The sequence below is a fragment of the Sinocyclocheilus anshuiensis genome, unplaced genomic scaffold (assembly GCF_001515605.1).
Source record: "Sinocyclocheilus anshuiensis isolate Anshui unplaced genomic scaffold, SAMN03320099.WGS_v1.1 scaffold816, whole genome shotgun sequence".
Classification (NCBI taxonomy): domain Eukaryota; kingdom Metazoa; phylum Chordata; class Actinopteri; order Cypriniformes; family Cyprinidae; genus Sinocyclocheilus; species Sinocyclocheilus anshuiensis.
Window position 1 is genome coordinate 1,454,345 of NW_015554154.1, and position 16,857 is coordinate 1,471,201.

At 36.3% G+C, this 16,857-nt stretch overlaps 2 protein-coding genes across 3 annotated transcripts; one reads left to right on the top strand and one right to left on the bottom strand.

The window, feature by feature from the left end:
- Positions 1 to 670: 670 nt before the first annotated feature.
- Positions 671 to 2,014, top strand: harbi2 (harbinger transposase derived 2). Its single transcript, XM_016463441.1, has 4 exons — positions 671 to 1,026; positions 1,098 to 1,213; positions 1,304 to 1,415; positions 1,497 to 2,014. Exons 1-4 carry the CDS (start codon positions 747 to 749, stop codon positions 1,868 to 1,870), a joined length of 882 nt encoding a protein of 293 aa, XP_016318927.1. The 5' UTR covers positions 671 to 746; the 3' UTR covers positions 1,871 to 2,014.
- Positions 2,015 to 3,840: 1,826 nt separating this feature from the next.
- Positions 3,841 to 15,130, bottom strand: LOC107670776 (semaphorin-4B-like). Of its 2 annotated transcripts, none has more exons than XM_016463540.1 (15): positions 14,808 to 15,130; positions 10,985 to 11,384; positions 9,732 to 9,892; positions 9,588 to 9,650; positions 9,408 to 9,506; positions 8,887 to 8,998; positions 8,646 to 8,762; positions 8,259 to 8,404; positions 7,031 to 7,206; positions 6,763 to 6,913; positions 6,438 to 6,648; positions 6,228 to 6,343; positions 5,535 to 5,692; positions 5,362 to 5,441; positions 3,841 to 5,276 (listed from the first exon to the last, which is right to left on the bottom strand). In XM_016463540.1, exons 2-15 carry the CDS (start codon positions 11,139 to 11,141, stop codon positions 4,477 to 4,479), a joined length of 2,547 nt encoding a protein of 848 aa, XP_016319026.1. In that variant the 5' UTR covers positions 11,142 to 11,384; positions 14,808 to 15,130; the 3' UTR covers positions 3,841 to 4,476. The 2 variants fall into 2 exon arrangements, with proteins under 2 accessions (XP_016319026.1, XP_016319027.1); XM_016463541.1 differs by lacking the exon at positions 14,808 to 15,130 and adding an exon at positions 11,504 to 11,580.
- Between the last annotated feature and the right edge of the window lie 1,727 nt (positions 15,131 to 16,857).

Genomic DNA, 16,857 nt, shown 5'->3' on the forward strand with positions numbered 1-16,857 from the left:
CTTATTTGAACAATGTCTAGAAACTTGGTATTACAAGCACTTCCTGTATCTGTTTGCCTCTTTAAGAAGAATCGCTAAATGTATCCCCCAATTGTAAGTCGCTTTGGATAAAAGCGTCTGCAAAATGACTAAATGTAAATGCAAAGGATTTTTGGAAAGAAATGCCTTGGCTTGTTTTCTCAGCTTACAACAAACTTTTTAGTTTTGAGGTAATTAATGCACTATTTTTAATTTGGGAATCAGGATCAAAGGAGCTGGATGATATCTTAAAACTGTTAACTCTTTGTGGCCTATTTCATCTTCACAAATGTAAAGTTACTGAGTGTATGCCCAATTTTAGGATTTTTTGTATTGATTTGAAATTTTTATGAATCTCTCTGCTCTTCACTTAACAAGAAAGCTGTTAAAACTACTGTATTGATGGAAAAAATATTGACTTTAATGTAAACCTCCTGTGTATTCTTTGAAGTTGACATTTTATATGTAATTTTCCATTTACGTTATTTTTTATTTTAATTTATTTATGGTTTATTTATAAAAAGGAAAGAAAATATGTTTAATTTTTAATTTGTTTTTGTTCTTTATATTTCATTTTTATTATTCTTTATATATTTGTTTTGTATTCTGGTTGTGTATGTAATTTATTGCTATGACTGTATCCCCTAAGAGTTATAAGAGAAAAACAAAACCCACTGGCATTCTCTGATGAGCACTTATACGAGAGATACAGGTTTTCGTCGGAGGGAATGTTATATCTTTGTCGGCTTCTTGAGCCCCATATTAAAAACCCGACGCGGCGAAGCCACGCGACCACTGTCCCGCAAATGATTTGTATTGCTTTGCGTTTCTTTGCAAGTGGCACATACCTGTATGAGGTGGGCGATGCCGAGAAGCTCAGCAAAAACACAGTTTGCCGAACTATTCGTAGGGTGGTTATCGCACTCCAGAGATACATAAACACTTTCATTGTGTTCCCTGGACATTTACCCACCGTAGCCATAAAAGAGGGCTTCTCTAAAATAGCTGGTAAGATGGATTTATACACGAATACACCATCTATAAAAGTTGCCAAACAGATTTTTTTTAATCTTTTAAAGGATTTCCTAGAGTTATTGGAGCAATAGATTGCACGCACATTCCAATCTCTACACCAACAAAACAAATTGAGGCTGATTATCTTAATAGAAACGCTACTCATAGCCTCAACGTTCAGGTAGGTATATTCCTTTTGACTAATATGCATATATTTTCGTGATAATGTATCACTAACCCATGGGACTCACCTACTGTGTGTTAATTACAGATTACTTGTGACCATCAGTGTATGATCACAAGTCTGGATGCCAGATGGCCTGGCTCTATTCTGGACACCCACATTTTCGAGAAGTCGTTGTTATGTCAGCGCTTTCAAGAAGGTATGATAAAATGGGAACTGTAGACAACGCTTGAATTAACTGTGACATTGTGACACTTTTCTCTTTTCTGTTCATTGACAGGGCTGTTTGATGGCCTGCTGGTGGGAGACAGAACTTACGCATGTCAGAGCTTTTTGATGACTCCCTACCCTGACCCCGAGACAAAACCACAAAATGACTTTAACATAGCCCTCAGTCAAACCAGGCTCAAGATAGACACGACTTTTGCCATTTTAAAGGCACGGTTCAACTGTCTTCGTGACCTAAGAGTATCACCAGAGCGGGCATCTCAGATCGTAGGTGCCTGTGTTATTCTCCACAACATAGCCACTATAAGGAAGGAGCGGGTGCCAAATGAATATCAACTCCCACCTGATGATATTGACCCCTTCACGCAGGACCATCCAACTGGCAGAGGTGTCAGAGATGCAATCACAGCAGAATATTTCTCTTAGCATTCAGTAAAAGCAAAATGACCAACATGTTTACATGTTCCTTAACTGCCTTTCAAATGTTTCATATTCTAAACCTCTGTAAAAACCACTCCACAGGTTGTGAATTCATATGAATTCATGTCAAATGTAAAAAATAAAAACTGCAGTTAGAATTATGCTTCATTTTTTTTTTCTTACATTTTTATAAAAAATAAAAAAAGAATGACAAATTATACTATTCACAACCATTTTGACTGTTTGAATGGAAAAAAGTTTATTTCCAGGTTTAAATACTTTTTTTAATGTCAGATTTTTTTTAGTCTGGACCTCTACGTATAATAATTATGTATCATGAATGTATTCATCTTATTTCAAGAAGAGAAATCGTTCATCACAAACATTTTTGACACTTCTCAACTGTGCTTGTGAAATTAGTCGGACTGTGACAGTCTGAGTTTATGCAAAATTTTATTTTGCATGTCAGACAGTGGAGACACTCTTTCAGACCTATTTTCATCTATTCATTAATGTACAAACCTTGGCTACAATATTAAACCGGGATGTTGACAGTGGCCTACCTCATTTACAGCTTACAAATACTGGTAGAAAAAATAAAGTGCGTGAATGTACAATGTAAAACAACAGTAAAACAGTGTCAAAGTATGAAAGACCGCAATCTACTTTACATTTTCCATTCAAAACACACAAGCTGAAAACACAGTGGAATGTAACACGATTAAACAACATCAAACATGTCATGGTTAATGTGGATTAAAAAGACTTTTCCAAGTGGAACGGATGTCTATAATAGCAACGTTAGTGCATGGGTGTGTTTGAAGTCTGGATAACCCATAAATGAACATAGCCTGCAATGTTCTACATTTTTTTCCTTTTTACCCTTAAACAGATTGCAAGTTTACAGACATTTTCAGCCTTTTCTCACTGTATTAACCACTCCTCCATTATCTCACTCTTTACCAAAATGCCAAGCATACCGTTTATACTGTAATATTATAATATTTTATTATTGTACAGTATCATTACCTCGTTTCTGCCTGTTTAGATTCCATCTATATTCTGTACCAAACACAATAACCACCAAAACTATGAGGCAAAACAGAATCTCAAGTTTTTGTGCATTACATTCCCATATAACTCTTCAGATGTACATTCAAGGGTATTAAGAAAAAGTTTCTTAATGCTCATACACGCTTGCAACATTTTATCTAAAAGCAAATATAATTTTTTTTCCATAATTACTCCACATTTCATAGTTCCATACACATCATACCATTATTTAACACCAGGCACTTTACTAACATGAACACATTTGAATAACAATAAACACCAAGAGACTCCTTCCCAAAAAGGACTAAGAAATTAAACAATAAAATGGAAATTAAAAAAGGGTAACCCATAAATGAACATAGCCTGCAATGTTCTTCTACATTTTTTTCCTTTTTACCCTTAAACAGACATTTTCAGCCTTTTCTCACTGTATTAACCACTCCTCCATTATCTCACTCTTTACCAAAATGCCAAGCATACCGTTTATACTGTAATATTATAATATTTTATTATTGTACAGTATCATTACCTCGTTTCTGCCTGTTTAGATTCCATCTATATTCTGTACCAAACACAATAACCACCAAAACTATGAGGCAAAACAGAATCTCAAGTTTTTGTGCATTACATTCCCATATAACTCTTCAGATGTACATTCAAGGGTATTAAGAAAAAGTTTCTTAATGCTCATACACGCTTGCAACATTTTATCTAAAAGCAAATATAATTTTTTTTCCATAATTACTCCACATTTCATAGTTCCATACACATCATACCATTATTTAACACCAGGCACTTTACTAACATGAACACATTTGAATAACAATAAACACCAAGAGACTCCTTCCCAAAAAGGACTAAGAAATTAAACAATAAAATGGAAATTAAAAAAGGGAATAAATAAAAATAACAGCAGATTTCTAAAATGTTAAGAAAGTAACCAAGTTCTATAACACTAACAAGCAACCTGGTCTGAACTGCCTGGTGTTCAATGCTGGTATAATGAGAATCTGCAGAGTATGGGCTATGGGTTTCATAGTCAAATCTTACATTTAAAGTACCCCATTAAACACTTATGCATTGAAACTTTGCACAAAGAATAGCAAAGGAATACAAACAGACATAGAACAGTCTTCTCACCTTGAGTTAGGCATCATTACTCTGTCTTGGCAGTGATAATAGCACCAGTACCAGTCCTACAACACAAGGCTCATTGCCCATCTCTCTCCTGTTCATCCATCTGGTCCACCCTTCCTTGGATTGTTGTTTCTGATCTCTAATGTATCAGCACACTCTCATATTAACACAATAAACTGTGTCATATTTTACCGTTTAACATGAAAGAGTGAAGGAGATGTGGGAGTAGATTTGAGGGTATTGTCTTAAACAACTACAATTTGGCAATACACACACTGAGCATGTCCCATCTATTCTCTTGTGCTCAGGGCTCAGTACGCTTAGTCTTCAAGAAAGCTGCCCATTGAATGTACCAAGTGAACATTAAGAGTGTTAGACTGTTTCTGCGTAAATTATGGAAATTAATCGGAAACGTCAGTATTTTACACGACAGAGTCTCTGATCTCAGAGCCCAGTCGTACTCGTGGCCGAGGGCTAATGTCACTGACTTCCACATGAGTCTCTTTAAATCCATTCTGTGGCGTTTGGGCAAGTGTCTGTGCTTCTTTGGAGTTGTTCTGCGTGCTTGTCTCCGATTGAGCGATTGTGTAACCACAGTTATCCTCCAATGTCTGGTAGCTTTTGTGGTCGGATGGGGAGGTTGGAAGCTCACCAGCATTGAGGGGTAAACTCTCCCCAGGCCTGACTGTTCTCTTTTGGGCTCCTCCAGTTTGCTCTCCTCCTCTCAGTACCTCCTTCATCCAGCCCCTGTGTCGATATGCTACCGACAGCCCAAACGAAAGCACACAAACAGCTAACAGCACACACACTACGGCCAGCTCTGTGCCATACGTCTTTATGCGCAGTTGAGCGGCGCGCGCTGATTCACTGGACAAGACATTCGACGATATGCTTTGGATTATAAGATGTTCATCCATCCGCCCCGTATTGGTTGAAGTCTCGGATAAAGGCTCTGCCTTCACACAGTAATTGGCCAAGAGCTGCCTGAAGCCATGTTCTTCTGACCAACACGAGAAGACCTCATCGCTGCCTGCACGGCCGCTGACTACTAACCCACCCTCCAGGCTTGGGAACAGGAAGTGTCCTACATCTGGCTTGTATGACCATTTCCTTTGTGCATGGTTGGAGCGAAGATTGCAGGGCAGCAGGCGAAGAGTATTAGCTGGGACGATGATGAGCACGCAATCAGATTCTTGGGAACTTGGGAAAGAACGTGGTGACACTAGAAAGAGAGGAAGAGAGATGGGTGTTATGAGATATTCAGATGGATGATAGATGCTTGAATATGTCGGGATTTGTAGATTTACCTGAGCTCTCAGAGTACACACTCAGCATTTTGCTGTTACATTTTAAAGTGTCTGCCTTCTCGATATCCTGCTGCCATTGGCTGAAATATGCAAAAGAAGGTAGAAATTGGTAGTGGTACAGAAAATGATTACTTCAACAGATGATCTGGAAAAGGGAAGGAAAGAAGACTTACTTTTGTGGTGGGATACGTGTGACGTCAGTACAGTGTGTGCCTGTCCAGGCACAGTATGGGTCTCTGGCCAAAACACACTCGCCACAGTTGTTATGGAAACTGCAGTTTGCTACTGGCAGCTGCACAATACCAGAGTGTGACGACACAAATAACAAACCCTGTTTGTTGAGAGAGAGGGTTCAAAGTAAGAGAGTGAAATGAATGCTTTGTGGAGCACAAAGGCAAGTAAAATGTGTAAATGTTTGTTCAAATACACTACCATTCAAAAGTTTGGGGTCAATACAATATTTTTCAAAAAAGAAATTCATAATTTTATTCAGCAAGGAAGCATTAAAATGATTAAAACTGAGATTTTACAATGTCACAAAAAAAATTATATTTCAAATGAATGCTGTTATTTTCAACTTTCTATTCATGGAAACACTCTGAAACAAGATTCTACAAAAAACGAAGCAGCATAACTGTGTTCAACAGTTACTTTTTATGCACCCTTTCATAAATATAAACAGTAACACTTTCTGTTAATTTGTGTTATTGAAATTGAAAGGTTAAAAATGTATCAGTATATGTAGATATTAAAATTAACCAAATTTAATAAATGCTGTAAAAGTATCATTCATTGTTAGTTCATGATATTTAATGCATTAGCTAATTATAACAAATTGAAAAGTGTTAGCACATAAACACACACACCTTAGTTGAATCCAGCTCTATGTTTTGTACAGGTTGTTGCTCTGGGAACAGTTGGATCTCTTCAATGATGTGCATCATACCGACTACATTCACAGCCTTTTGCAAACGTCCATCATCTGACAAATCACAGAGCATAACATTAACAGCTATTTAGAAAAGAAATGAAATCACAGAAACTCAGACACTCAAACAAAAAAAAAAAACACATACCTGTGCCAATGAACATCACATCGTAAGCTTCATGGAGGCCTTGCACATGGTGCACAGCAATTTGTGTGTAGTGCACAGAGTGTGTGAAGAGCACAGGCCGACTTTTGACAGGACTGTCCATCAGGAAGTGGTCTTTCACAAAGTTTAGTACCTTATCTGGCATATCAAGGGATGAGTCTATTCCCAGCTGCCTTGAAGCATTAGTAATACACTGCAGAAAGGACAAAAAAAATCTTCATAAAAAGCTTCACGGAAACTCAAGATCAAGATCCTCCACTTATATAGAACTGGTAAAGTGTATATGTAGGAGTGTGTGCCATCTTACCATTCCAGGTCGTGGTTCAGGTACAGAGTGAGTGTGTGTGTACCATTGCTGTGTCTCTCGGTTCACTTCTTTGTAACGGCCATTAAACGCTTTTTCTACCTGATCCATGCTGAACACACACACTGCTGAACTGCCTGCCAGACCTTTACTCCTACAAAACATACAGCAACAAATTAGCAATGTTACATTCAGTTTCTAGTATGATTAACGAAAAACATCCTCTCCCTTCAAGCTTATCTTCCTTCGCCACTCTACATTTTTTGCTCACCACTGAGAAGTGAAGACTGCATAGAGGAGTGTGTTTTTCTTGCGTTGGGCTGGGAGCACATACACATCCTGTATGATGTTGAAAGGAAAGCCATCGTCCGGTAGCGAACACAAGAGTTGAGCTTTCAGAAATGTGGTCCATTTCTTTTGCAGGACTCTCTCCCCACCTTGATCCTCCTGAGGTCATACACACACACAAACAAATGATTAACACTTTCAAACCAACATATATTCTCAATAATTCACAATACTCAGAAAGACCGCTAGGGGGCATCATAACTCCAGCCCTGGTTTCAGAGCATCTGCAGTACCATAGTACAGTATTAGATAGTCATAACATGGTACTAAACTATTATTATATGCATATACCATAGTATTTATATAATTCTCCAGGGCATCTCAATGAATAATATTGTAATACCATAGTACATGTCTAAAACAAAACATGGTATTATCATGGTACTCCCATGGGTTTTAGGGAGCATCAGTGGGAGGGAAAGTAACACACATATGAGCATTATTAGGGAAGAGTTCACAGTCTCCTGTGATTCACCTTGTTCATCAGCTTTTTAAGTTAACATGAAACTAGGGTGACCAGATGCCCCGGTTTTACAAGTGTCCAGAGTTATGACAATTAACTAAAAAAAAAAAAACTTTTACATTTATCCTGCTTCATCTGTTACACTCAATGACTTGAAATTAAAGGACAAGTTAGAAGATTTTCAACCAGCTTTGAATTGTTACAATGTCTGTATTATATGTAAATGAACCATGTGTACTGTTTCTCCATTCTACCTGCAAAAAGATCTCCATGTTTATTTGTCACCTAAAGTCTGTCCTAAAGTAAATTAAGCTAGTTTAATTATGAGTTTTCTAAAACAGAGCTTTTTAATTATTGGTTAACATTGTCCAATAGTCGACAGAAAAAGTTATTTCAGAGCCAGAGCAAGTCTTTACATTTTAATAAAAGACTATTAAGACTTTATAATGTAATGTGCACTAATGGATTTTGCATAATAACACCAGGAAACATTTAGATTTTTATGTTGACCTTTAGAGCTAAAGCAGAATGAGTTGAGGAATCTTTAGAAGATAAGAATATGCTAAGTGCAAAGTGATATTGGAAATATTGGCATTTGTGTATGTGTGTGTGTGTCAGAACGTGTTCTTTCTCAGGTTTATGCTGACTTTATCAACAGTGTGTGAACTGCTTAAACAATCCATCTTACCTTACACACACGTGCGATCCTGGACACTATGGTGTTATCAAAGAAGTCGAACTCTTTCCCCATTTCGCTGAAGAAAAAGTAGATCTGATCATCACTTCTCTCGCTGTCTAAACCTGTAATATGAGCAGAACCTACAAACGCTGGGTCTACCGGACCGCAGCAAACACACACACATACAGAAATAAATACACTTTCAAAAAACATATTCCAGAAAATAAAATTGTATAACTGTTTATTTAACCTCAGTATCAGTCAGCAATAATTTGTTTTCAACATGCGTGAGAAAGCAGGGTTCTGTAATCACCTATGTTGGCATTTATTTTTGGATATTTATCTCCTAAGAAGTCCCTTGTGAGGAAGTGTGTGTGTGTGTTGGTATATATTTACCCTGGAGCCAGTTGAGAGAGTTCTCCGTTTTGAGAGGGGTGCCAGACCCTAGACTCCTATATATGGTGGGTTCATTTCCCTGGAAGTTACTGACAGTAGCAGTGTACAGTTCCCCATCTGTAACACAACAAAACATACAAGTGCTTATTAACACTAAATCACCATTTTCATCAAACTTAATGATGTTTATATATGAAGTTCAAACAAAATTATTGCATTGTTTTTTCATGAGTATACTCACCCACTGTAATAGCTGTAGATCTGTATTCTGGATTAAATGGACAGCGTCCACGTCCGTCCTCCATAACATGTTCCCCCTTTTCATCTCTTTCCAGAGAGAAACTTGAAATGTTCTACAGAATTTCCAGAAAAACACGGAGCAACAGTTAGAACAAATGACACCAGATGCATTTACACAAATGGGTCAATGATATAATAGTATTTTGATCAAAAATACATAATTTTTTAAAATTTAAATATACAATGACTTGAATACATCTAATTAATTTATTATTAAGTAGATAAAGGTCAAAACTGTGTGTAAAGGTCAAAAAGTCTTATACAATATTGGATCGTTTGTTTTGATTTTACCTTTATATTATTATTTTTACTTGATAGTAACATGACAAAATGACAAAAGTTTCTTAAAACCATATGAAGCCAACATGAATACAAAGACTAACCTTCTAAGAACTTAATTTTTACACTAGATTTTTTTTAAAAAGCATCATAACATCATAAAGAGAAAAAAAAAAGTCTCACAATGTAAGCACAGATGGGACTGAAGGCATACGTTCCACACACATACAGGTGTGTGCTGTTCAGACGCAGTGAAATCTTGATGTAGTTGAAACAATCAGTCTGAAACACATAAGAGACAGATTATTTTTTAGTTTGTTGTTAATATATTGCTTCACATTTATATTAACAATCCCCACATACCTGGGGGTCCTTTCCCTTGAAAATACACTCTTTCCTCTTGCTTTCAGGAGTGCTCCATGTGAGCTGCAAAAGATACAAAACAATGCTGAGTAACATCAAAATGCACTCCTACACACTACTACAAACATTCTCGCATGCACTTACAGTTTTCTGCAGATACGTCACGCTGATGTTATCCAGGCTGAGAGAGAATATGTTCTCCCTGGCTCCCACGTAGATCTTGTTTTCATCCGGGCTCAGCAGAAGTGTTGAATAGTTATACACACCATCCACAGAGAACTCTCTCACTGATCGTCCTTCTGCATCTGAACACACACACAGGCAAAAATATTACTTTAAATACGCAGCTTAAATTCACTTCATAAAAAGAACAAAAAAGCTTGTTATTTAACAAAGCTTTAGATTTCACCCATATATACTCAACTTACAGGCCAAATTCTTACAGTGCATTCAAAATTCATCCTGCATTCCTCACGTGGAATGCACCTTCAAAACTACAAAAACCTGGCACACAAACCAACCCTTTAAAATTACGTCGGTTTGCATGTCCAGAAGGTTTTCCTAGCAGGGCACAGAGGTCACTAACATCAGTGTTTACTCATATAAAACCCTTTACAAGCCGTTTTGTTCTAAGTACAACCATTACATTTGCATTTTCAACCTCAAATGATTAATGAGTATGGCTGTTACTCTGATACAGTACACCAGCCAGAGTTTGCAAATGGTTCTAATAGCTCTTGTAAATGTTTACAATCAAGGATTAAACTCTCCTGTGTGTTTGGCTAAGATGAGTGAACGCAACATTTGGAACAGTCTCGTAATGGGTCTTTCGGGAATAAGAAACATCATGGCAGTTCAAGTAGCCCTAAAATTGAGCTAAATTATTTCAGATGTACAGAATACAGTGCTCATTACTGCTTTAGTGATCATAATGGCACATAATGTGTTTTTATATTTATTTATTTTAAACATTTCTGGCTCTACCATGATAATATATTCCAACAAAACCGTTTTCAACACTGGTAATAAAAGAAACATTTCCAACCAAATCAGCATATTCGAATGATTTCGGAAGGATCATGTGACACTGAGGACTGAAGAAAATTCAGCTTTACCATCACAGGAATAAATTACATTTTAAATATATAACAAAATGAATTGAATTGTAATATTGAACAATATTATTATTATTATTTTTTACTGTATTTTTGAGCAAATAAATGCATGGTGGAATAACCACCTGATACCATCACTGTATCATGCTACCATAGCACCAGTGTGAATGAACTTAACCCCCACTAGCTCTAGGTGGGACTATTATATTAGTAAGTAAATTGTGAATAGCTTTAAATAAGAAAGCATCTGTCAAATAATGAATAATTGATTCTTGCACTCACTGTATGTGAAACTGATGCGTGCTGTGACCTCATCTTCACTCGCCACAGTTGCTTGTAAGACTCCAGCCAAAAAAATCCATATGGTCCAAAACAAGAGCCAGGCAGAGTTTGTGGTTTCCATGGATACTTTCCATTGGTCTTTACATTTGGTTGCCATGGTTTCTGCTTTGCAGTTGAAGATGGATATATTCCAGGTATCTTTGGTATTCAAATGTTATGTTTACACCCCGTCGTTGATTCTTACTGGGATTCTTAAGGTCACTGAGACCTTGCCATTTTTTAATTATGTCCTCAAAGAAGTCAAAGTTGAAGAGATATCAGATCCTTGTGGGCAAACACACACACATTCCTCCTTTTAGGGACTATCTGCGTAGCAAACTCCAATTAGACAGCCTGGAATCTGCAGAGGGAGAAACATATTAGTCACATGATCAGACAGAAACGAACACACTGAATGATAGGAAGGAATAATAAGATTATAATTTAATGTCACAAAAACCTTGAGTTACAGACACTCACAGCTGATACAAAAGACATCTGAAGTCTGAATTAAAGAAAATAAATGGGTGTTTCTCAGTTCAAAAGAGACTGATCTCTACATCCACAACACATGCTTCAGTGTGTTTCTGGGAAAGAGGCTGAATCTCATGTCCTCCTCTGCATGACATTATCCAAACATAATTTGGAAATGCAACAACTCCTCCCTTTTGGCCTGATCAGCTTTTAAGGGTGGTATGTCCTGAAAACAGGAAGGCTGTGTAGTCTCTGTAGCCTCAAACACAACACACAAATAAAATTACAAAATGCCATACTGATTACGCTCATGTTCTCAATTTCTATTTATTTGTAATATTTGTATTATTTATTTATTTTGCTTTCCTTTTTGGAGAAAATTAGATCAGCATTCAAATCCAATTCCAAATAGACTGACATAAAATAAACTGTTAGATAGATCAGGTGACTATTTTGTCTTAAGCAAACCATAAAATAACAATTTAGATAATTAAAGTCAAAGTTAAGCCATGAAAAAAATATACAAATATAGATGTATTCATCTACAATATAGACAAAATGACGGATAGATGTTTCAACTACAAGTACAAGTTGTACACAAACACACATGCAGCCTGCAGACAGAACTGTCCTGTGCTCCTGTCAAGACTCAAGAGTTAGAACTGGAAGTCAGGCACTTCTAAATGATTAAAGACTGAGGTAAAAATAAAACATGTTGCTCACACTTACATGAAATACAGCTACAGCCGCCCAATCACATGCACCATTACGTACACATAAACAAAAATATGGCTCAATTAAAACTTCCCCTACATAATATATCATTTTTGCCAATTACTAATGTTATTAATATGCCAATTAATTCTCCATTTATGTTGAAATCACCTGATTTAATGCATAATATCAAAAGATGATGACATGAAAGGGTGATTAATAATATGACCTCTCAACCTGAGGATTTTGTAGGCCTACACAAGATTACAATTAATTCAAATTGTGATGTAACTCTTTTTAACAGAATTAAACATTATGCAGTGAACAAATCTAAACTAAGTCTTTCTCAGCAGACCCTTAATCAAGCACCATAAGTGAATGTCTTCTCATTGTCACCACAAATGTGATGCATTACATCGTAAACTACTAGGCCATCTAGACTAGAGAAGCAATAGATACAGAGGTCAAACTGGTTATCTTTCACTTCAAAAAGATCTCTGATATATGCAATAAAATTTACAAGCTGTCTAGCATCCCCTAAAACACTTTTATTATACTAACTGGAAAAGGGCAGTACAACATTGGTCTGGTTTCTTTTACTACTTCCATTTGCATGGTAAGTCCCTAGGGCAAAAAGTTCAATAAAGGCATCTATATCAATAATTTCTACTGAAACTCCTGAAGGTCATCTACAAGTACAAACAACATAAATTGCACAGTGGCACAAGCAGCAACAGCCTGGTGCTTATGTTCTCAGGCTGTTAAAAGCAAAGGATCTTTTCCTGTCCTGAGGTGTGACATGGTGAGAACAGTCTTCCTCTGACAAAGTAATAAGCCAAATGGAGAGAGGTTATCATTTGTTGACTCCCAACTGACTCAAAACAGAAGAACTCGAACTCACACTATCTTTACTAAATAATATAAACATCACACGGTTCTGTGATAGGACATACAAGGTATTCATTGTCTTTGATCCAAAAGGCTGATGCGGTTCTAAACAGAGCAGAGTTTAAGTAAACAATAAAGGACTGCTTTCATGTGTTCTCTTCATTCACCCAACCAGAGACTAACTACAGTTGTTACCTTTTTTTTAGAAACATTAAGTCTTCAGTCTTTGATTGGAAATATTAGAAAGCTTTCCTCAGTTTTGATTACTTTGTTATAAATCAGTAACTAAAATCATATTTTGTATAAAAAACTTTTTTGATCACTATTTTCAATAAAATTGTTATCTCAAGTGTTAATCATTATCAAGCCTCCCTTATACTACACTCTAAAGTCACATGGTCTGAAGCAAAAACAAAAAAAGTCCAGCCGACACAATTAAGGAGGATATTATCGGGTTTTCAGATTCCACTAATAATGAAAATGATTAATATCAATCAGTAATGTTAATGAATGCACGACTCCTGATTAAAGTATCTTTGAGTCTGACAAAAAGGAAACATTTTACAGAACGAGTTCTGCAAAAACTCATGCATTTGTGTTCATTTTCACAAAAAAAAAAAAAAAAAGACACAAAAGGGGGATAAAAACATTTCATGATAACTCACTGTCCACATCCTCAGGAATTATACTTTTTGTTTTGTTTTGTCCAAATGTATTTATTTTCCATTTTCAAAATGTACTTAATTTTCAATACATTTTAATTTTATATTTTTTATTTATTTTAATCAACATTTTAATAAAATTTTTATATAGGCCTACCTCTTTTTAAAACACTGACTAGATCAGGTGGTAAGTTTTTTTTTTTTTTTTTTTTTTATTTTTCAAAAAAAAAAAAAAAAAAAGTCACAAAAGTGGGATAAATACATTTCATGATCAAATGCTCTTCAAATACCAGTAGCCAATCAAATATAATATTTTTTTTTTCATTCTGCAGATGCTTTTATTTGCCTGACATCATCATAGTGGATGTGATCAAGCTTCAGTATCAAAAATGATAACTACATTTCATTATTCATGAGGGTCTGTTTTAAGCACTATTCCACTTTAACTAAATATGTTAGATAAAGTGACACAGACCTAATTTGACAAAACATTATGTGTTATCCAGAGAATTGCTTTACTTTACATATAGCGGTCACTTTTGATGTGAACTGCCACTGTCCTCGTTTTACTGATGATCTACCTCACTTGATTTAAATCTGCAGTTCAAATTGAAAGCAACGCCTATGCGAAAAATCTAAAATGAACGCAATAAAATTATGATACGTTTCATTTACAGTTAAGAGGGTGGTAGCGCCACACAAAAAATAAAAGTCTTAAGAGTTCACAGCTTTTATCTGTGCTCTATTTTGTACAGTTCGCCCTACTTCCAACGTTTATTCTTCCCTCACACATACTTGTAGATGTCGAGTTTTACTTTGCGGTGAATGTGTGAGAGCCTGTTTTTTACAGTCTATGGTGAGAGCACATACGCACAATTCAGCACCACCTTGTTTATTTGAGCCCATACATTTCCACCCACCTACCCACCCCCAACTCACTCACCCACCCTCTACTACCACTACAAACACAATATATACAGTCTGGATCCTAGTACACTTTTAGTACCAAAGCACGTATGTTAAATGAAAATGAATAATTTACTTACATTAAAAAGTGATGTTTTTGCAACAGGTGACTTTACGCACACAGCATTCAACAGATAAACGTGGTCAGTCCTACATCTGCTACGAACAATACTGAATCCTCGATCGCACCTCTTGGTCAACCCACTGCCCCTTTAAATAATGGTTTATATACGCAACTTACCACAAAAGCGCTTAAAGCCATTAATTACACCGCTCTCCGAAGAGACTGCCAGCTAATGCGAGTCGTAAATGAGCGTTTAGATTTGTATTCCAGCATGGTTCCTCTCAGTCCCGTTTAACTGTATAAAATTCAGCCGCTGATTTCTTCGCTCACGGATCTACCGCTGAGACTGATACTCGACCCTCCTCCAACCATTCACTGGAGCCACACCTCTAACACACTCACACATCAAACGAGAGGTACTCTTTTTTATCCTGAGGTCTGTCAGAGAAACTATGTTTTATTCAGTCACATATTTCCTTTTACTGTAATTTACTGTAACATACTGTAATTAATCAGTTTTTTGGTTAATCATGTTTTTTGGTTCGCAGTTAATTAAATGTAGGCTAGATGACATGAAATGTTTACATTTACAGTTTAAATGAGACAGAACAATCTTTACATATACATATATATATATAGAGAGAGATATGTATATATATACAGTATATATATATATATATACATACATATCTATCTATCTATATACTGTATATAGAGAGAGAGAGAGAGAGAGAGAGAGAGATACCCTTTAACTCAAAAATTGGTCACCATTGTTATCTTGAAAACAAGTGTTTTTTTAAGTAGCCTACCTTAAATGTAATTATACCAACATATGTAAATCCTTGTTTGTTTGCTGTTGTTGCTTTTATCTAAAAAGGGTTTAATAGTTTAAAAATAGTGCAGCCAACCAGACGATATTTGAGGTTTCTGGTTTTCTGGGACTCCCAAAGTTAGATAGTCATTCAAATTCAGGAGAATAATTCACAGTGTAGCACTCAAAGGAAATTACAGGGGATTAGAGGTAGATCAGCAGCAAGGGCCAGAGCTAAGCGCAGGCATCCATGAAATCTCTAGTAATGTTACAGCAGACTGGCATCAAATGCAGTTTAATACTTCTAATGAGCAGTTGTGCTCTTAGTCAGGAGTTGGTTATCAAAAGGATTTTTTCCAACTTCGGGTGGTACAGTCTTTTCTATCGTCTTTTGACTGGTAATGACATTCTTTTGATTCATTCACTCTGTTATTGTGTCCTGATTGAGATTCAAAGATAGAATGTTGCTTTGTTCACCTGGTATTCATTCACCAACTGCACCCTGTTTGTGCAGAAATAACAGAATCCATGCCATGAAGAACTTATGTAAATACAAAAAGTGTTTCATCTATAATGAGGAAGAACCTGAGAGAAAGGTTCTTATGCTTCTGTGTCATGCTGTACTATCTTCTTATTTGTACAGGCGTAAGCTCAGCGTCTGCTCTCGTCTCCTAGGAAACAGTAACTGTTCGGTCTACTCCACAACTGAACAAATGAGAAATGAGAGCCCCGAGTCATGTGCACAATGCGCTTTCACTCAGTGGACCATACCAACTTCATCTACCGTTTTAGGTTTTCTACCTAAAGATAAACCGCTGGTCTTACTCAACATTTTTCTTATGCTTTTATTACTTGAATATTATATTTTATCATGGTGAGTCGTCTGTCACAGCTGTGTGCACCTAAATTCATAAATATAATGCGGTTTCGAAATGACTCTACTGCAGTAGGGAGTACTGTGTAATTTCACATAAATCTCTGAAACATTTTGTTTCTTTGGAAGACATACAAATGCACAGCTAGATAGATGACTTATGATGGTCCATCAAATGTGGTTTGGTGTATGAAACATTGCTAGACTGAGAGACCAAATGCATTCAGCAGAAAGAGCAGATAACCAAAATAGTCTAGACATGCAACTTAAGCACTCTTCTGGGGTACCGGAGATACTTAAGAGAAAGACAGTGTCTCTCTCGAGATATTTCTGGTAGCCTACCCCTAATGGACTGGCTAACAATGCTGAACCCAAATCCTC